The sequence below is a fragment of the Myxocyprinus asiaticus genome, chromosome 40 (assembly GCF_019703515.2).
Source record: "Myxocyprinus asiaticus isolate MX2 ecotype Aquarium Trade chromosome 40, UBuf_Myxa_2, whole genome shotgun sequence".
NCBI classification, from domain to species: Eukaryota; Metazoa; Chordata; class Actinopteri; order Cypriniformes; family Catostomidae; genus Myxocyprinus; species Myxocyprinus asiaticus.
Window position 1 is genome coordinate 7,705,282 of NC_059383.1, and position 25,530 is coordinate 7,730,811.

Sequence of the window (25,530 nt, forward strand, 5' to 3'; positions counted from 1 at the left end):
AGGAGGTCATAACATATTAGTATATAATTTGGAGAAATGTTTCAGGTAACACTATAATAACTCATCGTTTTAAATTGATCTGTATTAAACTGTAAAGGCTAAGAGATTGTGTGAGCCACACTGCTGAATGTTCATGCAATCATGATTTGACTTGGCAAATGCCCTTGGTGAAATGCCCTGGCATCTGACTCCAAAAAGTCTATTTGCTTTTATAAGTCCTGTCCATAGTGTCTCTATAATGATGTATCACAACACATTGCTGTTGTTGCATTTGACAGCTTAATTAAAATGAAAAGTTATAGGAATATATTGGGTTTAAAACAAGTTAAGCTAAATCGACAGCATCTGTGGCATAATGTTGATTACCACAGAAAAGTGCAAGTATACAGATATGTTTTTTCTCTCGCTTAAATGAAAAAAAATGTCTATATTTCCTCCTCGCTCACTATCACACACAAGTCGTACTCTCAACATTACACGATTCTCTCTTAAAACATCTTACTGGGCCCTTCAGCTGTCACAGAAACACAAACAGACGTACATGACAATTCATGTTGTAAATGTATTCTACATAAATAATTTAATTTTAGAAATATGTGTGAACTAAGTAATGTACTTAAGTAATTAACTTAACTGAAAGTCAGTTATTGTAATCTGATTACAGGAATTTACAATACATTGTTATACTACTTTTTAAATTTCAAGTAATTAGATTACAGTAACTAATTACTTTGTAATCAGATTACACACAACACTGCTAATGAGGTTAATGACATTATTTACAAAATCTGTGAGTATAGTAACACAATATATTTGATGTTATTACCATGTGTTTACAGTGTGATTACAAGGTGAGTGATGTATTTACCTGTACTTATTTGTAATTCAAACCTTTGCAATAAACAGGTAAAATGGCAGAGAAAAATAATCTATAAAATAATCTAATCGAATTTAATCTATTCATTTGCCTGCCCGGTTTTATTTAGCCTCGCAAAAGAAAAACTGTAAATGAAAATATTTAAATAAATATTTAATAGGCCACTTTAAGCGATAGAAAACAGGCTCATGTGCTTTCATTTTTCCTCAAAGATACAAAATATGCTAGTAATAAAGTAAAATAAAGGGAATTATTCTCAGCTATGCATGTCATCATGATCTACCGGACATATTTCTGAGGTTACTTGTGTTTTCAATTTGTGCATCTCAGCCTGGCTAAACAACACTGTCGTCCAATTAAAGAAATGAGTTAGGCGAAGGCAGCACATCTGCAAAATGGTGTAAATCAAACTGCTATCTTTGTGACCCCGTCGTCAGCATTTCCAAGAAATGTCAGATATGGTTTGTTCTTGACATTCTTTTGTGCATTGTTGCTTTTATCATATAACAGAAATTAATGTTAAGAAGAAACTTATAACTTTTGATTTACAGTATACAACATAAACATTACAGTTCTTACAATTCTACAGCATTGATTACGCATTTATAAATAAATGAGGTCTACATACACTGTTTTCCCTCCAAACATTTTCCCTCCATCCTTATCACTTTCATAATGTAATGAAGAGTGATAATAAATTACTCACATAATTTTTTTCCTGAAAAGAATGTAAGTGGTGCTTGCCCATTGCCTAGAGTGCTGTGGGTGGTTGCTAGGTGATGACTAGGATGTGGTGGGTGGTTGCTAGGCGGGTGTTGACCGGTCTAAGTCTCTCTGATATTCTGGTCCCTAGATACAGCTTGGGTCCCTCCTTTAGTATCTAGGGATTTTTTTTTTTTTCACAAGTTTTAAATTATAGAAAATAGCACACCTCTACTTAACAAGCCACATGATTTGAGTATTATTCATACTGTAAGTGCTATACGAGTTATGTGTCCAAGTTGAATACTTAAGATCTAAGGGTTTAAATCTCTTACTCTAAAGTATGGACAGTAGTGATGCTTGCTTAGCAAACACCACTAAAATGAAAATTACAGGTACATTTAAGGGTTAAGGTAATACCTATCCAACATCAGGAGAAAACTCCTGATGTTGCTATAACAATACAAAAACCACTTGAAGTGAAAATCAGCCCTCCTTTCCTGTTTACATCTTTTTTTTTTCCCTCCCCTTTTTTCCCCAATTTGGAATGCCCAATTCCCAATGCGCTCTAAGTCCTCGTGGTGGCGTAGTGACTCGCCTCAATCCAGGTGGCGGAGGACAAATCTCAGTTGCCTCCACATCTGAGACCGTCAATCCACGCATCTTATCACGTGACTTGTTGAGCACGTTACCGTGGAGACGTAGTGCGTGTGGAGGCGCACGCTATTCTCCGCAGCATCCACGCATTACTCACCACACGCCCCACTGAGAGCGAACCACATTATGGTGACCACGAGGAGGTTACCCCATGTGACTCTACCCTCCCTACCAATCGAGCCAATTTGGTTGCTTAGGAGACCTGGCTGGAGTCACTCAGCACGCCCTGGATTCGAACTCGCGACTCCAGGGGTGGTAGTCAACATCAATACTCGCTGAGCTACCCAGGCCCCCACATCTTAGGTTTTTAAATCCATAAGGATCTCTTTCTCAATGGCGATAGCGGCTGAGATGACAGCCGTCGTCAGCTGGATCTCGCGCTCTTTGCTTTCAAATTAATTACATCACTTAAAGGGATATTTCACCCAAAAAATTCTCTCATCATTTACTCACTCTCATGTCATCCCAGACTTTCTCTCTTCAGCAGAACACAAAGGTTTTTAGAAGATTATTTCAGCTCTGTAGGTCCATACAATGTAAGTGAATGGGTGACAAATGTAAAAGTACTCCCGACGACTCCAGTGGTTAAATTCTGAAGCTATATGATAGGTGTGGGTGACAAACAGATCAATATATAAGTCTTTTTTCACTTTCACATTCTTCTTGTGGTTTTGGTGATTCACATTCTATATGCATACGCCCCCTAATGGACAGGGAGGAGAATTTATGACACAAAATTACTTGAATATTGATCTGATTCTCACCCACACCTATCATATCACTTCTGAAGATATGGATTTAACCACTGGAGTCTTATGGATTACTTTTATGCTCCCCTTATGTGAATTTTGGAGCTTCAAACTTTTGGCACCCATTCACTTGCATTATATGGACCTACAGAGCTGAAATATTCTTCTAAAAATCTTTGTTTGTGTTCTGCAGAAGAAAGTCATACACATCTGGGATGCCAGGAGGATGAGTACTGTAAGTCATGAGAGAATTTGCATTTTGGGGTGAACTATCCCTTTAAAGTGTGATTGCCAGCTAGAAGGCCTCGACTGGGACATATTCTAAAGACCACACCCACCAAGAACACATAAATCAATATGACTGGCTGATGAATCAGACAGTCTGACTTTAGATGCCGCATTCACTTTCACTGTTGAGGGATTCTGTAGAAATTCTGAAGGCCTAACAGGGTGGAGCTCAGACTCATGTGCTGCTTCAGCATGCGATTAGTGAAACAGCTGTCACGCTTTGCTTGTGAGCATCAAGGAATAGCTTCTGATTGGATAAACTTTTAGTTTTTTGCTATTCGTTTGTAGATGAATTAGGAGTGGAAAGAGATTGAAATACATAGGCAAGAAGGTGAATGAGAATGAAAGGATGAAAAAAATATGTATTTATTAGGCATGTTAGGCCAGCATAGAAGGCTTTGCTGGCCCTGAGAATTCACCACTGAGAAATAGACCGCAACAGTTGGGTTCTAGAAGTAAAACTCTGCATTCCTTTTCAGACAGACTTACCACGAGCTCTGAGGGTGTTAATCTGTTGAAGCCATCAATCCAATTGATTTCAAATTTATATATATAAAAAAAATGTGTTTAATAGCGGAATTCCTGGTAAAGAACTACACTACCCATAATCCTTAACAGAGATCAACCAATCAGAGAGTCGCTGCAAACAAACCCCACCAAAAGAGCTCAGCAGCAACAGCCCATTCTCATGACACAATTGAGTCAGTCTCACTACACTCCCTAACAACTTATATATTTAAATATATTTGAATATTTTGCAATAAAATTGAAATATATAGTTATACTTATATAACTTATAATTAACAACCTAAAATCAGTATTTTATATATATTAGTATCATATATTTCCATCGTTTTTAATTCTATTACATATTCAAATACATTCATTACATGTACACATTACATTCCCTCAATGAAAATGCTTTAGTACACAGGTTGTACCTTTGTCTTTTTGTCTGATTTTCACATTTTTTCTAAAACTTTTTAGCTGATGGTTTAGAACGCTTTATGTAATCCTAATGGGGGAAAAAAAGAATGCGAAAAACACTTCCGGAAAGAAGACGGCTTAAAAAGTGGGCGGGCACTGTTGCGCTCTATTACACTCTAAAATGTTTTGTCAGGTTCATTTGCTAATATCTAAAGTATTAGTTTTATTCAAGTCAAAAATATTAAATATGACTGAATCAACATGACTACATTACGCTAAACTGACTAAAGTAATTTTAAGGGTCAGATCAGTTGTACATGGCCCTTTAAGGTCACACTTTGACTTTTTTCAGTGTACTTTCATACCTTTTTATGATTACCTGGTAGAACACAGTGTCTTGTGCACCAGTTGTTTTAATAGGCCTATCATTAATTAGTATGACTAGAGAGAGATTAATGAGAACTTTCAATGATATGAGCATTTAGTTAATTGAGATGTACAGTTGAAGCCAGAAGTTTACATACACTTAGGTTGAAGTCATTAAAACTCATTTTTTAACCACTCCACAGATTTAATATTAGCAAACTATAGTTTTGGCAAGTCGTGACACAAGTCATTTTTCCAAAAATTGTTTTAACACTTTTAGTTGACTATATCACAATTCCAGTGGGTCAGAAGTTTACATACACTAAGTTAACTGTGCCTTTAAGCAGCTTGGAAAATTCTAGAAAATGATGTCAAGCCTTTAGATAATTAACCAATTAGCTTCTGATAGGCTAATTGAAGTCAGTTAGAGGTGTACCTGTGGATACCTACAAACTCAGTGCCTCTTTGCTTGACATCATGTGAAAATCAAAAGAAATCAGCCAAGACCTCAGAAAAAAAATTGTGGACCTCCACAAGTCTGGTTCATCATTGGGAGCAATTTCCAAATGCCTGAAGGTACCACGTTCATCTGTACAAACAACAGTAGCAAGTATGAACACCATGGGACCACGCAGCCATCATACCGCTCAGGAAGGAGACGCATTCTGTCTCCTAGAGATGAATGTAGTTTGGTGTGAAAAGTGCAAATCAATCCCAGAACAACAGCAAAGGACCTTGTGAAGATGCTGGAGGAAACAGGTAGACAAGTATCTATATCCACAATAAAACGAGTGCTATATCGACATAACCTGAAAGGCAATTCATCCAGGAAGAAGCCACTGCTCCAAAACCGCCATAAAAAAGCCAGACTACAGTTTGCAAGTGCACATGGGGACAAAGATCTTACATTTTGGAGAAATGTCCTCTGGTCTAATGAAACAAAAATAGAACTGTTTGGCCATAATGACTATCGTTATGTTTGGAGGGAAAAGGGTGAGGCTTGCAAGCCGAAGAACACCATCCCAACCGTGTAGCATGGGGGTGGCAGCATCATGTTGTGGGGGTGCTTTGCTGCAGGAGGGACTGGTACACTTCACAAAATAGATGGCATCATGAGGAAGGAAAATTATGTGGATATATTGAAGCAACATCTCAAGACATCAGCCAGGAAGTTAAAGCTCGGTTGCAAATGGGTCTTCCAAATGGACATTGACCCCAAGTATACCTTCAAAGCTGAGGCAAAACGGCTTAAGGACAACAAAGTCCAAGTATTGGAAGGTTCAGAGATTTATGTGTGACGTATTGGGCACTTGGATTTCGTTTTGCCCCAGATTCTGTTTTGGGCGATGGGGCGGTCATCGATGTGGGGAATAAACACATAAAAAAATTGGGTTCTGACCAGTGTAATGATCGCCAGACAAATTATTTGAAGGGGATGGAGGTCAGCTGGAGCGCCCCCATTTCAGGAGTGGTGCACGGAGATGGGGAAAGTGGTGGCTTTTGAGGAGATGTCATTTAGAAGACTGGGTAACTTGGATTTGTTTGTTGGGAAATGGGGCAACTATTTTGAGTTTTTGGAGGGCTCTCGGGGAGGGGCAGTGGAGAGAGAGGTGTAGATATAAATGTGTGTGATTTATATATATATATATATATACACGTATGTGTGTGTGTGTGTGTATTTGTTTTATATATATATATATATATATATATATATATATAATTTTTTGGGGATTGGGAGGGTTAATAGTGGGGGTTAAATATTGATTCTCTGTATATACGTTTTGGTTTTCCTTATTTACTGTATGAATCAATAAAAAAATTTAATTACAAAAAAAAAAAAAAGGCAAGGTATTGGAGTGGCCATCACAAAGCCCTGACCTCAATCCGAAATTTGTGGGCAGAACTGAAAAAGAGTGTGCGAGCATTAAGGCCTGCAAACCTGACTCAGTTACACCAGTTCTGTCTGGAGGAATGGGCTAAAATTCCAGCAACTTATTGTGAGAAGCTTGTGGAAGGCTACGCAAAATGTTTGACCCAAGTTAAACAATTTAAAGGCAATGCTACCAAATACTAACAAAGTGTATGTAAACTTCTGACCCACTGGGAGTGTGATGAAAGAAATAAAAGCTGAAATAAATCATTCTCTCTACTATTATTCTGACATTTCACATTCTTAAAATAAAGTAGTGATCCTAACTGACCTAAGACAGGGAAAGTTTTCTACGATTAAATGTCAGGAATTGTGAAAAACTGAGTTTAAATGTATTTGGCTAAGGAGTATGTAAACTTCTGACTTCACCTGTACATGCACCAATACAAAAACACTTCAGCTGCATGTGTTTGGTTAGTCTAGGCAGGTGAGGTTACATCAGGTGCAGGAACAGGCTGTCCTATTGTCTGGTGAGTTTGAAAATAATGAAATGGGTGCAGACTCTCCATAGACTAGAACACACGCTGTTCAAACAACCGCGTTACCAAACGCTTTTATTCTCTCTCTCCATCAGGGTGAAGACTGGAACTAAAACGCGAGATATGGACGACTAAATGGATCTATACCTTTCATTAAGTTACAAACACGGGATTCCTGCGTCCCTCGGTGAAGAAACGGCGCCGTGACCACATACTCAAAGGTTTTTGTGAATACGGCGCAATGCGCACGTTACGCAGGAACCTGTCGTAACGCAAGTCCTGGGCTCTGTGCTCCGGCGTGATAGTAGAGAAGAATACGAGGTCTGAGTGCTTCAGTCAGATGATCATCGCATAGGATATTTTCTAGCTGATGTTAGCTGCCGCAAGCGGAGCACCGAGAGAGATCGGCGGACGCGGTGCTAGTATGCAGCTCAAAAATGTGCCCGAGTAATCGGATGACAGCACTCCGAGCAATCGAAGGGAAACTTTCGAGTTCGCTTTACACGGTGGACTTGCAGTAAGGGGCCGTGCGGCTTACAGGGGTCCCTCCTGCGCACCGGTGAAGGCCGGTATCAACCGACGAGTTGTGGCTGTTAAAATGACTCGCATCCTGCTGATGCTGACACACGTGCAGGCAAACCGCATCGATTAAAAGCCATTGTGACTGCGTCGGTTCACTCAGAGCTCAATAATAACCTGGGGTCGACTGCAAAGGAAGGCGCAGTGACTCGTTCATGAGGCGTGTTTGGGTCCTGCGTACTCGAGCTCCACAGTCCCACGCAGGGAGAGCTGAATCTGTGCTGCGCCGCTCCATTTATTCGCCTATACGCTCTTTTCATGTATGGATGGATGTGTGCATGCTTTGACAGAGAGCTGCGTGCATCGTTGCAGTTGGCACAGCGCATCCCAAGGAGGGGCTGTTACTCTAGGAAACATACGTTGGATGTTGTTGTTTTTTTTTTTTTTTTTTTTTTTTTTTTTTTTTGTGGAGGCCCTAAGAACATTGCGTAAGGCTGCAGCGTACGCTACGTCTTTCTGAAGGCAAAACAAACAGTCGGGTGACTTTGCAGTCTCTCTCTCTCTCTCTCTCTCTCTCTCTCTCTCTCTCTCTCTCTCTCGGAGAGATATAACGTAAGCTCCTCTCAGTAATTGCTTCTATCAAAAGGAAGGGAAGGTGGAGCATTGTCCGTCTTACGTGCTGACGCAGTGGGATTTCTACGTGTGGTCGGCGTTTCGCCCCGCCCTTCCCGCGGTGACGGTGATGGGTCGGAAGCGGTGTGTCGGTGCAGATTGTTCGAAGATGGCGGCCGGGTGCTGCGGGGTGAAGAAGCAGAAGTTGTCGGGATCTCCCGGGACGGGGGGTCCCGGCGGGGTGGGGAGCGGGTTAGCCGGGACCGGACATTGTGGCTCGGAATTGGGGATCGGGTCCTCGTCGGCCGTCGTGGCCGGGAACGTGAACCGAGTGAACGGCCTGGGGGGTCCGGGGGGTAGCGGTTGTAGCAGCAGCAACAACACCAATGCTCTGTCTCCAACTCCGGGAGGCTATAACTCAACCGGCCTCTCCCCGAACCTCAGTACCGGCTCGGGAAGTGGAGCCAGGAAAATGGTCGTTTCGGCGGAGATGTGTTGCTTCTGCTTCGACGTGCTTTATTGCCATCTTTATGGATACCAGCCTCCTCGAACACCCAGGTTTACAAACGACCCCTAGTAAGTAGCAAGATGGAATTTTTTTTGCTGTTTTTTTTTTTTTTTTTTTTGGCCGTGTTTTGTCACAACAACAGATGGTGTGTTTGTCGCCACCAAGAAGTTTCGAGTCTGGAAGTTTTGCCCGGACAAACGTTGTTTGTCCACATCACATTAATTACTTGTGTTTATGTCAAAGCCAAATGTTGTAATAAATGCTTCACTTGCTAACTTTTGAACCACATTTTCCAGATGAAAAATAATAATAATAATAAAAGGTTTTTCCTTGACACTGTGCAGTGCTTGAAGAACCGCTTGGGATTTGTTATAAAAAGACTGATAATGATTAAACCTCCACAAGATCGTGCTGCTTAATTTAATTGACGGTTAAATCACTATACTGTAGTTACATACTTGTAGGGAATATTTGCTATTTTGTAAGATTTAAATATCGGTTCTTAAGAATATCATTAAAGAGTGCGGTTGAAATGATTCAATTATTGGTGTTGAATTGATACATGTGTTTTGTGCTCTGAAAGAGATTAAATGAGTGTTAGTGGCATTAGCCTGCTAGCTTTATTTAAGTACACTGCAAGCTAACATGCTAACCGACTGTAGCCAGCCAAAACCATTATTATGTAAGCGCTTATTTGTTTTGGGCTTTTTATTAATTCACGTAACCTCATCCATTTTTTCATCATTCGTATATTGAGTGAAAAGACTCGGAGTATTATTGTGTTTTTATTACAGTCAAAGCTGCCCACCGGTTAGCTGAAGTGAGCTAGTAAGCTAACAAAGCCCAAGAGTTGTTTACGTTTACCCCTATTACTTACAATGCTGTTCACTGAAACAGCATGAAACGTTAGTTTGAAGGTAAAACAATTAAAGTGACTTCTGGGGATATAAACATTTGATATAAATGCAGTTAGCTTGTAAACGGTTTGATATCGTGCTGTTTTGTGACTCGCGCCGAACAATGAATCTCGATCGTTTTAAGACCTCTTAGGAAATATTTCTCAATGACAGCTAACGTGTTTTAAACTTGTGTGTGTGTGACAAAGCATAGAAAACGTAGACTGTTTTCTCTCTGTTCAAGAGCTGTTTTCTAAGGACTTCATCCCGGGACGTTAATGTGATCTTTATCTTATCCGGTTAGTCAGTATACTGTATGTGAATGCCTTCACTGCAGTTCCTGCCTGTTGCTGATAGTAACACTGCCCCTATACGGACTATATACATACACATATATGCTATATAGAGCATATTCCTGTACTGCATCATAAAAATGTGACCCTGTTTTGTTTACACATTTATGGGGAGGTATTGTTTTCTAACGACTTTTCCATGTTTGTTTTTACTGTTCCTATTGCTTTCAATTATTATTCTTATTACAGTTAAAAAAAAAAAATGTTGTACAATGATAAAAAGGCGAAAATTAAAGGCAGTACCAAGGGAAGTACTACTGTGATGTATAAATACTTTACCATTTCAATAATGCATCATTTTTAACCCCCACATTGTGGTTATGAGCAAGGTTGGAAATTGAAGGAATATTCCAGGTTCAGTACCAAGTTAAGCTCAATCAACAGCTTTTGTGGCATAATATTGATTACAACAAAATTAAATTTGACTTGCCCCTTCTTTTTTTTTTCTTTTTTTTTTTTTTAAAGAGCAAAATTCTGGGTTACAGTGAGACCCTTACAATGGAATTAATGGGGGCTAATGCGTAAATGTTAAAATTAGGGATGTACCGATCCGATACCTGGATCGGTATCGGCTCCGATACTGACGTTTTTAAATGGATCGGGTATCGGTTCAACGAGCCCCTTCCAAATCTGATACTGTGTGTTAGTCATGTTCATTCCTGTCAAGCTCCAAAAATGACAAAAGAACCATTAAAACACAATTAAAGTAGTTCATATGACTCTTGCATTTTATTCAAAGCCACTTGAAGACGTGCGATAGCTCTGTGAATCACAAAAGGCTGTGTTTAATAAGTAAATATATAAAATGCACGTGTAGCTCCAGTGTGTTATTGAATGGCGCTGCTCTGTTTACACACGCTCGCGGCTATTTTTAGCCTTCACAGCAGTGCGCAATATTTGAGCGATACTCACGAACAACATCTCAGATGTAGATACTCAGTAGTTCGGTTCACTTATAATATGCATTTAGAACGGTGCCGGAGGTGCATTTTTACCAGAATTTGAATAAGAAGTTAATTAAACTACTGTGAACTTTCCTACAAACAGACACATACAGGACTTCCTGGAGAGTTCAGAATGTCAAAATAAAAGCATGAGGATTTAAAAGTTAAAGGTGCACGACTGAAATATATTATTTTGTATTTAAAATTCTAAAAGTCAATAATAATAATGTATTATTATTATTATTATTATTATTAAATTATTTACATTTAATGGGTTCCAAAAAATAACTGTGTGAATGAAAAGTGAGCTGATATCTTACAACTAAATTGAACAAAAAAAGAGATCTGAATCCTTTAAAGTCCAGATACAAGTTGAATGTTTTTTGCAAAATAAACAAAACAAACAACCTTCTTTTCTACTGAACGCATAGACTGGAATTACTGTTAATTTTGCTGCTACATTATCCAGTAGACTTGTTAATAATAAAGTTTTTCTTAATAGTTTGTACATTTATATTGAAATAATGTGTAGTTAGAGGTTTGTGTTTCTTTACATATAATTAGCATCACTCAGTGAGGTATAGATATTCTAAACTGATTATGAAAAAAACAACACTGGTATCGGATTAAATTTTGGCCGATACTGAGATTTCAGATATCGGATCGAAAGAGGAAAAATTGGTATTGTTGCATCCCTAGTTAAAATACCCACTATTTCAAGTTTCAAAGTTTAGTCACAAGACATAAACAATATGTGTGTTAATGCACAGCGTTTTCATGTCAACAAACCCTAAAACGACTGTAAAAATGTCAACAACTTTACAGCTCAAATAATACGTTTTATCAGAAGGATTAATGTAAGTGCTTTTATAAAATTATAAGCTTCACATTTCTGTGTTTAAACCCTCCAAAAATTGGCCACATTCACTTCCATTGTAAGTGCCTCACTGGAACCTTGATTTTTGTTTTTTAAGAAATGAGGGACAAGTCGAAATAAATTTTTGTGGTAATCAACATTATGCCACAAATGCTATCGATTGAGCTTAACTTGTGTTGAACTCGGAATATTCCTTTTAGGGGGCTAGGGGCAAAAATGCCACTGAAAGTGACTAAAATGCCCCCATAATTTAAAATGTTGGGGTAAAAATGCCCTTGTAATGATCCTCTTTTAATTAATTTTTTTTTGTAACATGATATGGTCTTAATACTCTATTCTAGGCCTAGTTGTGCATCTAACCTCTTGTTAATGTACTGGTTAAATTGAAGTCTTGAACCAGAAATGATGATACAGTGGGGCTGCTCGATTTTGTTAAAAATCATAATCACGATTATTTTGGTCAATATTGAGATCACGATTATTTAACATGATTACTCACTGACTTTGGAAACATCATGCATTTATTGAATAAAAAAAAAAAATAATTGTCTTTTTAACAGTGGATTTCCTTGAACTTGAAATGTAAATTGCACTGGGTAGGGGACGAGGCTATTGTCATATGATAATTATGTTATGTTACGTATGGTAGTCAAATAAAGAAAAGCCTCCATCGCCACCATTAACAGCAGGGGTGCTCACGCTTCTATGGAATGAGGTCTACCATGTACAATAAAGGCTATACATTATCACAATACCGAAATTTCAGTAGTCGGTAGTGAAATTTGATGATTCTCAAACCAGCTTCAAAACCACAACAAATAATAACACCAACTAATATGTTATTTATGGAAGAATGGTTTCAAGTTCTTAATTACTGTAATTATTCAAGACTAGTAAACAGTCAGTAATAAAATAACAATAAAAAACAGCAATGAATAGAAATAGATTAAAAATAATAGAACAAAAAATACAAATTAAGAAAATTCAGTGCTTTAAGTTTTAACAGCAGTAGGCTATCAAGCATTCAAGTGAACATTCAGAATGAAATACAACATAAAACTTCTACTGTCTTCACTGTATGAATATAATAAATTAACACTTTTTAAAGGTACTAACTCAGTCAAGAGCAGTGAGTGTTTTCTCGTATTCTTGTTCTGGTTGTTTGATTATTATAATGACACACTAGACGGCAGCAGGTCTATTAGCTTACATTTATACTTACAAGTCCGACATTTTAATACAAATCTGCTTTTTTCTCCACTGTTTACATTCACTTTAGACATCACTCTCTGTGTTTACTTGAATACCTCACCAAGACGGACAATTTAGGGTAAATTTGAAGTGTATTTGACCATTCAGGTACGCATTAGCGTGAGCGTTTTCGGAGCACATGCGCATGTTCAGCACACACACATACACCACCTGTCAATCAAACAGGGCGCAGCTGTTACTAGATCGCTAGCGAATTATAAAATTATTTTCAACAGCAGAATAAGAATTTTAACTTTCTAATAGTGACACAGGCCTAGCCTATCACAAATATAGCCAGTTATTTTTTCATTATTGATGTTTTAATCAGTCTTCTTGTCCGGTCGGGCAAATAAAATTCTCTTTCATTTGCCACTTCAAAAATCCACTTGTCCCGTACAAGAGTTAATGTCGAGTCCTGATTAAATATTGTATTGAACATTCTCCAATAAAAAAATTTTCTTCTGCAGTATAGCTCCTAAAGTAAATGTACGTTGTTTTAAAGGAGTTTTAGATATTATTTTGAAAAACAAGCCAAAAAAGACTAATCAAAATCATATTTTTATTCCAGTGTATAATGGACTAAGACTACACTCTCTCACCTTTATGTTCACTTCGATCCATCTTTAACTCACAAAAAACAAACTTTCTCTTCTTAATAGAGCTGTGTATCACGATTTTCTTCATGATAAGATACACACAGTGAATGTGACACATATATTATGATTCACTACGTCGCGAGCCATCACGTTATAATCTAGCTGCACAAACGCGCTTGAGTGACGAGTGTCCCCGCGCCAGAGTGTGCATCAGCCGGGAGAAGATTCAGTCTCTTCCCCGGTCCTTCATGCAACTCATAGACGCGGTGCTGACCGCACAGATAATTACCAGATTCTGAGTTTATTTTCATAACCTACTTTCTTATTATTTGAACTTTAATAAAGGATGCTTTAAAGATAAAATGCCGGGATGTTTCATTGCGAAACGGAATACGGCACGATAATAGTTTTATCTTGATTATCTTGTTTTCATAATCGTTGGAAGCCAAAATCAGAATTGAAAATAAAATTTGATTAATCGCCCAGCCCTATGACACAGTATTTTTTTTTTTTTTATGTAGATGAAAAAAAAAAAAAAAACCCTCATAAAGGAAAAAAATGCCCAGTGAAATTCAAATGCAGGGGTCAAATATTGCCCCTTATTGGTAAAGTTAATTTCTGACACTGGTAATGAGAATTGTGCTAAATTGGTTGGCAAAATTGGTAGAAAGAGTTACGGTACTCAAATTATTAGTATCAAATTTTAATATGTATATCTCTGTATACCATTTTCCAGCATAACTGTGTTTATGAATTACAGCTGTCACAGAGTTACATTTATAATTTCACAAATAGCCTAATTTAAAAAATTATCGCAAATTGAAAACAGGAATTATTTGTAAAAAAATAAAATAAAAAATGAAGGTGGGGAAAGGAAAACTTTAAATATGAAATATATTTATTTAGTAGTAGTAGTATAGTATTTATTTCGGACATGTATAAAATATGTGGACAATGTGTTTTTTGATTTGGAGCCATTAAAAATGACGAAGCAAATAAAAATCACTTGTCAAGTTAAAATCTCCATTAGCACTGCTGCAATAAACTATACACCATTTTTGAGTTTTAGGTCTCTGTGTACTTCATTTATAACAAACTAAAATCTTTAGCGCAGAATTACCTACAATGTGCTGCCATGTTTTTCAAAGTCCTTTGAGACTGTGAAGTGTTTAACTTCAATTAGCCACTCTTTAAGTTCCTGCTGCCCACAGAGGATCTTTCACAGACCTTAAAATGACAAGCCGTATATTAAAGTGCTTTGGTTTTAGATGATGCTCTATGTCGGAAAGAGCAGCACAGACTGCTCTTGAGGGAACGCTGTGGATTGCAGTACTTGATGTGACACTCCTGCAAGCTCCTCTCCTTGACTTGTCATTGATGATGTTCTCTTTTAAACAGAGGCATGAGTGTGAATTGGAGTCATTCCATATAGTTTTGCACCATAGCTACTGAATCTTCACTGGCTTTTCTCTGGAACCTGAATGCAGAAAACAGCTGAAAACAGTTCTAAGTCTTGCAACGTATCAAGCGACAAACCTGTTTGGCTGTTTTATATTCATATTCAGAATGTCCAGGTTGCTGTCAGACAATTTTTCTTAAACCACCCTCATGTTGTTCCAAACACTTTTGACTTGCTTGGTAGCTTTGTGTGGAACAGACACTACACTTATTCACTGAAGATTAGAGAACCTTTTTTTATTCTGAACCGGTTCCATATTTTAAAAAAGATACTGAATTATTTAAGGACTTTCGGTTTCATTAACTGCTCATGCAGACAGAACATCATACAAAAATACTTCAAGTGTTTCCTGCAGCACTGCCCTGATGAACTGAATCTACAGCGGAAAACAGCTGGACCAGTATGATGGTCTGATAGTCTGATTCCCCTATGGATGGCTGTTTTGTGCTGGTTCTTTTAAATCTACAGTGAAAAACACAGTGCACCTAGTGTAGTAAAATTTCCAAACAAATTACTCTTGAGACGGTTCTGATTCCTGAACGAGTGATATTTATGAACTGGTTATTTTAAATCTACAGCACAACCAATGTTGTCCAATTCCTAAATTAATGACTCTTATGAAGTGATTCTTTTGAATCTACAGTGTGCAACCTGTGTAGTCAGATTCCTGAATGAATGACTCTTATGAACTTGTTCTTTTGAATCTACAGTGTGCAACTAGTGAAGTCTGATTCCCAAATGAATGATTCTTATGAGCCGTTTAAAAAATATATATTTATTTACAGGACTAAACACAGTGTGTCCAGTGTGGTCCGATTCCCAAATGAATGACTCTTATAAACCTTTTTTATTAATTTTTTATGTACGACGTTCAATGTACAGTGCGATCAGTGTAGTCCGATTCCTGAACAAATGACTCATATGAACCATTTCTTTTTAACAACCCTCTATGGACACGTTGGAGAATTAATCGCCATTGGCCAGCAGATGATTATTTTTATTTGCCAGACTTTTGACAATATGTTAGCATAATGCAACTGAAAACTGAAAAAGATACTGAGATATATATATATATATACACACACACACACATACATACATACAGTTGTGGTCAGAAGTTTACATACACTTGTAAAGAACATATATATCATGGCAGGCTTGAGTTTCCAATTATTGAACTCTTTATGTTTCTGTGATGGAACGATTGGTACACATGTCTTTGTCACAAAAAACATTCATGCATTTTGGTTCTTTTATGAATTTATTAGGGGTCTTCTGGAAATATGACAATCTGCTGGGTCAAAAATATACATACAGCAACTTGAATTATCAATTTTTTATGCAGATTGTTTCAATCAAATTTGCTTCATTGCATGAATGTTTTTTTTTTGTGACAGACATGTGTTCCAATCGTTCCATCACAGAAAAATTTGAGTTCAATCATACCGATCAGCCACAACATTAAAAGCACCTGCCTGATATTGTGTAGGTCCCCCTCGTGCCACCAAAACGGCGCCAACCCATGATATTCTTCTCACCACAAACCAGTCTGGCTATTCTCTGTTGACCTCTCTCATCAACAAGGCATTTCTGTCCACAGAACTGCCGCTCACTTTCTGTTTTTGGCATCATTCTGAGTAAACTATAGAGACTGTTGTGTGTGAAAATCCCAGGAGATCAGCAGTTACAGAAATACTCAAACCAGCCTGTCTGGCACCAACAAAAGCCTTGTTCAGAGTTTTGTGAGTATAGAATCGTTCAGTATAGTAAACCAAATCTTTATGCCCTTTATCATAACTGTTTCTAAAAAAAACCAAAACATTTTAATAAAATACAGAAAATGACATTATCCGATTAACGTAAGAAATAATCGAAGATTAATCGATTATCAAAGTAATCGTTAGTTGCAGCCCTAGAATAGTGACTTTAAATTTCTATCTGTTCCTCACACAAAGCAATGGTATTATCTCAGAAGACCTAGAATATAGCACACAAGTCATTTGGACCACTTTTATGATACTTTTTCTTTGTCAGTTTGAAGCTTGACAGCCCCAGTCCTCATTGGCTTCCTTTATATGGAAAAGAGTTACAGAATATTCCTCAAAAAGTCCCTTTTTGTGTTCCACAAAAGAAAAAGTCACATGGGTTGAGGGCGAGTAAACTACGATGAATGTTCAGTTCATTGTTTGGGCAAACTATTCCTTTGAAAAGCATTAAAATATTGTCAGCTGTTTTCACTTGTAATTGTGACTTTAGTGTCTGGAACGGATGGGGCTAATTGATTCGAGGCTTTTGAGTGCATTAATTGTGAGGTTAAATAAAAACAAGGGGGGGTATATTGAAGTGTATTTTTGTTCTGTAGGTCTGTTGGACTGTTTCTGAGTAACTGTGGCAGACCCTGCTGTTAGCTCTTGTTGTTTCCAGGACACCGGTGGCCTTTAGTCTGAAAACTGTTCTTTCATGCTGACCTCAGACCTCTGTTTTTAGTCTCTGTGAGCAGTTTGCTTATTTAGCCCTCTTTCTTACAAGACAGCTGTGTACTAACTGTAAAATGTTTTGTGTATGTGTTGTAAATGACTGCAAGGTGCTAAGGCACTGAACAACTGTTCACAATAAAACCAGGAAAATGTAGGCCTATTAAAGGAAAAGTTGACTCGCACTTAAACTTCACGAAAGAAAAAAACAGTTCAAGTTCTTGTGTGAACAACCCAAGTTCTCTTGTGAACTATGCACCCATTAATTTGCAAAGGATAACTATTGCTGAAATCAAGATTTTTCTCTGTAAAATAACGTACAGTTCGGGTTGTTTCTCACCAAAAACTATCGCATGTCTTCAGAAGTCTTGGAACATAATGCACAAGTCGTATGGGCTACTTTTATGACACCTTTGGGTCTGCTGTTGTATTGAAATCAGCCAACGGGACATTCTTTAAAACATCTCTGTACTTTTGCGTTCTGCAAAAAGTCATGAGGGTGAGTAAATGATAACAGAAGTATTTTATATTTGGGTGAACTGTTCTTTTATGTGGCTGGCTTTTAACAGGCCAATAAACCATTAGAAGTGACTGCTTAAAAGCAGAGCAGTTATAGAAAATGAATCAACACTGTGGAACATTTGTGTAGGTATGGGAATCGTAAGTGGTTTAAAGGTGAAGTGGAACTTTTTTGATGTCAAAATATGTTCTAATATCCCAGTTTATTGTTCATTGACATCTATAAGTGGCCATTTGTGGGTTTACCTCCCCCAAAAATACAACGTTATAAACACCGAGCCTCCCAGGCACTATCAAAACAGTGTTTATATTTTGAGCATCCCGTACAGCTCCACTCATCCCTTTCTAGCTCAGCCTATAGCGTGAGTTTGGGGCGTGGCTACTTGAAGGATACTGTTCAACCGGGAGAATGTGAACGAACATTGCATAAGTGTTGCAGAGGAAATGAAACTTAAGATTCTGCAAAATTCAAAGACTTGCTAAAAGACAAAGAAACAGAACGGAGTAAAACCAGAGTGAACATTTACAAGGTGAGGACTTTGAGCTAATTTTTGGGGTTCGATTCTCGCTGTGTTGCTTCTCGACAGGTAAGCTACACTCAAGTTCATTACTGTCGAGCTTCAGATAAATTAGTAAAATACTCTGAATATGTGTCGTTACACTTGCTAGTTACCAAGAACCATAATACCTCTTGTGCTGGATCCCCCACACACCAGCTGCCGTTCAATCCAGCGGTGTTATCGGATGAGCAGATTCCTCTGCAACGCTTTCTGTCCGGTGTGTATATGTTATAGTGGTCTTGTTTAATACGACGTTAAATGTTTATCAGTTTTTATTTAGTATTGCCTATTTGTTCATAGGGAATCGGAGAGTGCGAAAGGGCGTGATGAGTCTGAGGGGTGTTGTTGCCAAAGGTTGTTTGAAAACTACTTTATTTCTGTAATTCCGTTTGGTGCCACTAGTAGCGCAGAAATTACACACTTCACCTTTAACAATTTTGGTTCAGATTCTCATTTCACTTTACGATTCCGGTTAACCGAATTCTGATTCTACTTAATGATTTCGCTTAACAATTCCTACATGAAAAGGTGTAGTTACACTTTATACTCAAGTACACAAGTGACTATTTTTAACTAGGATTAAAAAAAATTAACACTTTTAAAAGCTGTTTGTTGGCAGTTTATTCTTGTGCACAGTCGAAAATAAGACACTGCTCGGCACTGCATTCATGCATCTGATTTTTCAACAGAAGTTGTTCTCTACCTACCTTTGAAAAATGCTGTTGTTCTCATCCTTTCCACAATATTCTCAGCGAGTCCACTGTATTTCGCTAGGTGGGTGGAATTTCCAGTTGACTAGCGGAAGTGCGATTGGTTGGTGTTTTGTGTGTAGCCGGTAACTGCTTGCTTGCGTGTCCTGCGATTAGATTCTTGCTTTTTCAATGTTGTATGATGTCTTTAAAATTTCCCGGACAACATGTGCAGTTAATGATTATCCTATTAATCAAGCGAAACTAAAGTTTTGTATAAAACAGCAATGTTATGATCAGAATCCACTCGCAAAGCAAAGCGCTCCAGTCCCAGATGCTGCTGCTTCCATCAGCTGCCTACAGAAGGATTGATTTAGGAACATCTGTTTGAAAAAGCTTGGAATAATTTGTTTGTGTGCTCTCTTCACTTTATTGGCAAGAAGTCAACAGCGGGGATTACTTATATTATCCACCGTTACGGTCCGGCTGCGATAGACACCCAGAAACTGAGCGCAGTGAATTACATAAACAATAGCATTATTGTGCTAACAAGTGTGTGTACATGTGCTGAAAGTTAGACATTTTGAGAGTTTGTTAATTTCTATTCAGCATCATTTTTTAAGAATGCTTCACGTGTTTTGAAATGGCATTATGACAGTGTTTTCATGCTGTGATGCTAAATGAATACATTCTACAGGTGAAGACCATAATTATTAGATGAGACATGTACAGTAGTGAGATGTCTTATCACCTTTGAAATTAATTGTATTCTGATTTTCCTCTTTCCTGTTGTGATTCACTTTCTTTTGAGTGTCTTTGCAGAAGGTGCATGCCTTCCCTTAAGGGGAAAAGGTGATTTGGAAAACAGTGTGGACATTAAGTATCAGTTAAATGTATTTGTACAGTGCTTTTAATAATACATAGTTTATAGTTGCTTTACAGAGAACATTGAACTTTTTGTGTACAATGTTTATAATGTATGTCCAAATAAATGTTTATTTGTATTGCATGTAGTTCTTTTTGGTACAGTTTATTGTGTGGCTGCTAATACATCATTATTTCTTACACAAGAACAATAAATTCAATCTATCAGCAGGATCAGTTGTTCAGTCAACACTAAAACATTTCATGTAGGTTATAGCATTTAGATACAGAGATTATGTAAACTAACAATTATAAAGCTAGATTGAGCTTACTACACATTCATCTCCCGCAAAATAATTGTATTTTATCCGAAAAAAACGGCAGCATATCAGTCTCATCGCCTGAGTCCTGTAATACACGAGCATCCTGCTGTTTGGACCACCCCTGTAAGTACATAATCTCGGTACAACAAACTCTTCAGGTTCAGACTAGACTCAATATAAGCTTTTACATAACCATAATTATCTACATTCACAAAACATGTCCAAGTTTAGAGCTGTGAAGGTGTTAATAGGCTCCATAGCTTTTCAGGTTAGTCTGCACAGGTTCTTCCATCAATGGATAAAGACTCAACAAAATAACTAAAATTCTTCTATTTGCGATATTTGGCCATCATCCTCAAACCCATAATCATTAACAGATAGCTGGGGAAGAACAATATCACCTTTCTATAATTCTGTGATCATTTGTTCAAGTTTCTGTCATTTGTAATGCTGTGTTAGTACATAACATAACGATTGTTTACACTTAACCAGAGGTTCTGCCCATATTGCCCGCAAACTGTCATGCAACTCAGGAATATTGTGGATACCTAAAATTTTAAAAATCTAGTTGTTTTCGACTTAATCTACAATTGGAAAAGCTGATCATTTTCATCCTGCACTGAAAAAAAACCAAATGACAAAATTAAAAATATACAGTATATGTAGCTTTTTTGCATCACTTTTTAAGTAAATTCAAACGATGGTCATTTTATGTCAGTATAACTAAAAAAACCTATGTTAAATATTAGGGATGGGTATCGAGATAGATTTCCCGATTCGACTCCTATTCACATTCTTTTATTTCAATTTTGATATCGATTCATATGAGTTTATTTCAGTTATAATGTCCCTTTTGCTTACATATAAAAGAAATCATCTCCCAGATAATGCTGTTAATTATACAGGGGACCTACTAACTAGGTACATTAGAAAAATATAAATTTTCATAATTATATTTGATTAGTTTTTCATAATTGGTCACATTTTGGCTTTTGAAAAATGAACAAATCAATGAATTCAATAAATAAGATATATTTCATTTATAAATTTTTGTTACATGTTTATTGTTTACATTCGTACTTTGTACTATTTACAAGTATTTACATTGATTTGTTGAACACATGCTAAAACTGGTACTGTCTCGATAAGGAAACCGGCATTTCTTTAAAGATCGTCTGTAAATGAGCACATGTTAATGAGAAAGGACTTGAATGGCTTTATCTCATCTGTGCTATGCGTGAATAGAATTAAATGTTTTGTTGTTGTTGTTTTTGATCAACAACTGACTGTAAAGAACAGAAGGGGTATTAAAAGAGACATTATTCAATGACAAATGGGTTGCGTGGATCTCGTCATCTCAATCACACTCATTACACGGAACAAGTTTTACTCTCAATACGATGTGAAAGGATCTCGCTGCTGAACACTTCACGACTAAACTACACAATTACTGGTGAGTGAAATCACTCACTGAAATCACCAGTTGCCAAATATATTCACTTCAGTCACATAGCGTGAAATTTTGGTAGCAGATGCGAGTGTTTTACCTTCATTGTAGTGGAGGATTGAGAGTAAAAGATCGATCTTGGGATTTAAAATATAAATATACACATTTATCAGTTTTATTCAAATTGATTTACTTAAGGTGTTATACAAATAAGATTTAAGAACTAGTAGCGCATTGTTTTTAGTTAATTAAATTGGCTCAAATAATGACTGAGGTCAGGCATTAAACTTGATTTCCCAAAGAAGTGCAGATAAAGCCGCACTTCAGCCATGCACATTCATACGCAAGGAAAGCGTTCATGGATTGAACAGGATCCAGCTTTACCAATGGAATCACTAATCATCTTAATGGTGACTTAACACAAAATTAATTACAGTAAAACAACATAAATAATACTAAAAACAAAGAGCATAAAATCTCTAATTCCTAATGACACCTAATTAAATGCCCCAATAAGTTCCTTTTGACCAAACAACCATGTGGAAAAAAATATATTTCAGTTTCAGCAAAAGTCCAATTTGGCCATATTTGTGCTGTGTTCAGACCTGTATACATCATTCCTGTGACTTGTCATGGATCAAAAGCAGTTTTTGATGTTTTTCTTGATAGCGTTTCATGGGTGTTTTCCATTCACCGCCATTGTTTCCTCACGCTGATGGTCACAAATATGGTGGCTGCGAGGAAAAAGTGACGTCACTGAAACCGATTAATAAATGCAATATCTTGAGGAAAAGAAATTGCAATAACTCAAAATATGATTTTCTTGGCAAAGCCCTAAACAGCACACAAGTAAATTGCTAAAGCTCTTAACACTGCAGCCAGGCTTCATGAAACTATATGCGCATTGTATTGCTGCGTAGTACACTCCTTTCCACTGCAGCTTACTTGGAAGTGACGTTGTTGACAAAGTACTTCACTAATCAATCCTATATTTATTCTAGAAATCTCTGACTGTGATGTCACACTGCTGTATTCATGTTTAAATCAAAGTGTCATGTTACTCTAACAGGAATACACCGTGTTGAGTTATGGCTTTTTAGAGAAAGGAAAAACTGATCCCAGAATTGTGGGCTGTGGCAAGAAAGTACATTTAATAAAATATATTTTGTGTACTGAATGTTCTTGGCCGATTTAATGCAGAAGGTGAAATCAGCTGTATACAGTACATGTAGGCTTGCCTCATTCTCAGTAATGGGGAATCCACCCTCTTTTATTTGTTGCTTGCCATGATGACTAAGTGACCGTTGTTTAAGGATCATTATTAAATTGTCCTCACCCTTGGATAAATCTCCAAGATGTGATGCCTGACTGTTTTTAATTATTTGTCTGATTGCTTCTAACGAGGGCATTTCTGTTTCATTTTAACTATATAAATCATTCTCAAAGGGAAGTTTGCCAGTTTTGTGGGTGGAAGGGACTAAATTATAGAATGCAGAGATGCAACTGTCAAAGACGCAGCAGAAATAACCCAAAATTTAGTATAGGATGTAGGGTGTAGATTTTACAGGCTTAAATAGAGAGGGTAGGCCTGGGCGTTATGCAAGAAATATTTTCACTATTTTTATTGAAATAGCTAGACGCACTGCACGTATCAGCGAATCAGACATGTGCATCAACAGCTTTTGTCTGTTCTTAAAAATATAATCAAGTGTGTTTCTTCAAGCATGTGTCTTTGTGTCTAACAGCATTTCTTGTCATGTGTCACTGCTAGACGTCTTGCAGGACACCCGCCACAGGGACGGGTAGATAAGCAAAAAGCTGAACCACCAAACTGTCGGTATCATGAGATGTTCTTCTAAATAATCGGATATCGGCATTGGCACAAAGATTTTGAATCCATGTGACAAGTCTATATGAAACTCTGGTCTCTAGAAATTGCTCTTCTTCAATGTAATAACTTAGAGATGTTTTTTTCACCCGTTTTATCAGCTTTGTTTCAATCCCTAACCCTAGCTATGAGCAATAGTAATAGCGATGCTGCCTCTAGCTTGTCTACGGTACAGTGCACATTATACCATAATCTTTCTCAATATTCGATTCTTAAAACTAGGGATGCACCGATAACACTTTTTCTCTTCTGATTCCGATATTCGAAATCTCAGTATCGGCCGATATCGATCCCGATCCGATATCAGTGTTTTTTTTGCATAATCAGTTTAGAATATCTTTACATTATTGTGTGGAACTAATTGGGAGTACTCTTTAATATGTAAAGAAACACAAACCTCTAACTACACATTATTTCAATATAAATGTATCGCTTATTAAGAAAATCTTTATTGTTAACTAGTATACTGGATAATGTAGCAGCAAAATTAACAGTAATTCCAGTCGTGCACCTTTAACTTTTAAATCCTCATGCTTTTATTTTGACATTCTGAACTCTCCAGGAAGTCCTGTATGTGTCTGTTTGTAGGAAAGTTCACAGTAGTTTAATTAACTTCTTATTCAAATTCTGGTAAAAATGCACCTCTGGTGCCGTTCTAAATGCATATTATAAGTGAACCGAACTATTGAGTATCTACATCTGAGATGTTGTTCGTGAGTAGCACTGCTGTGAAGGCTAAAAAATAGCTGTGTGTGTGTCAACAGAGCAGCACCATTCACTATGCATTGCGCGTGCATTTGATATATTTACTTATTAAACACAGACTTTTGTGATTCACAGAGCTATCGCACATCTTCAAATGGGTTTGAATAAAATGCACGAGTCATATGAACAACTTTATTGATGTTTTATGGTTCTTTATGGAGCTTTTTAAATGGATACCGATACCCGATCCATTTAAAAACGTCAGTATCGGAGCCGATACCGATCCAGGTATCGGATTGGTGCATCCCTACTTAAAACTGTTTAATGCACAGGTTCCAGTCATATTTTATCACCGTTCTGTATTAATGCACCTACTGGTCCTACTCATCTGTCCTCTGTAATGAGACATTGCAAGTGTTTATGCCTCTTTTTAAACTACCAACAGAAAAAACGATTACAGAAAAGACACCAGTGTCCATCAGCCCCGTATTAATGAGTCCGACCTGGAGAAAATTAAAAATGCACCTGCACTTTCCCCTTATACACACATTAGGGCTTGTGGGGAAAGTATGGTCTGACATTCAGCTATGTTTTGATCGGAGAGGGAGAGAAGGAATTCAGGACCTATCAAAGGCGTCTTTCGCTGTCCAGCAAGACAGTTTGAATTGTAATGTGATAAACATTATCGCCGCACAGCTGCAGAGGGCACCGCACAATCAGGAGTGCTGAATGCAGACTATATTTTAAAACTCTTCCTTTTGCGGTTTAGTAATTTTAATCTTAATTCAGTCAGTTGTGCAGCCTTAATTTATACCATACCAATGTCTCAATCTGCAGGTTTCAAAGTGTTTTGGATAGCTACTATTATCTCTGGATTGTTCATTTCAGTTCAATTCAGAGTTTTTCCAGTGTGTGATATAAAAAAAAAATGAATTTTCCAATTATTCTCACAGCTTTTTAAATAATTTATTCAAATGAAATTTAATATTGTCACATGACTTTATCTGTGTGTCTGATTTAGAACAGGCAGACCTCTAGATCTAATAACCCTTAGATAAAGTTAACCCTTAT

General features: G+C 37.3%; 1 protein-coding gene across 5 annotated transcripts in view; it reads left to right on the forward strand.

Moving 5' to 3' along the window:
- The first annotated feature begins 7,234 nt into the window (after positions 1 to 7,234).
- The window catches only part of LOC127430418 (nuclear protein AMMECR1-like), an 80,066-nt gene continuing 61,770 nt past the window's right edge, over positions 7,235 to 25,530 (forward strand). For 4 of the 5 annotated variants that reach the window (XM_051680169.1, XM_051680172.1, XM_051680168.1 and 1 more), the window contains exon 1: positions 7,235 to 8,682. In XM_051680169.1, the coding sequence (XP_051536129.1) occupies positions 8,237 to 8,682 (446 nt within the window). In that variant the 5' untranslated portion in view covers positions 7,235 to 8,236. The remainder of the gene's footprint in view (positions 8,683 to 25,530) is intronic. The other variant, XM_051680170.1, reaches the window with a different exon arrangement.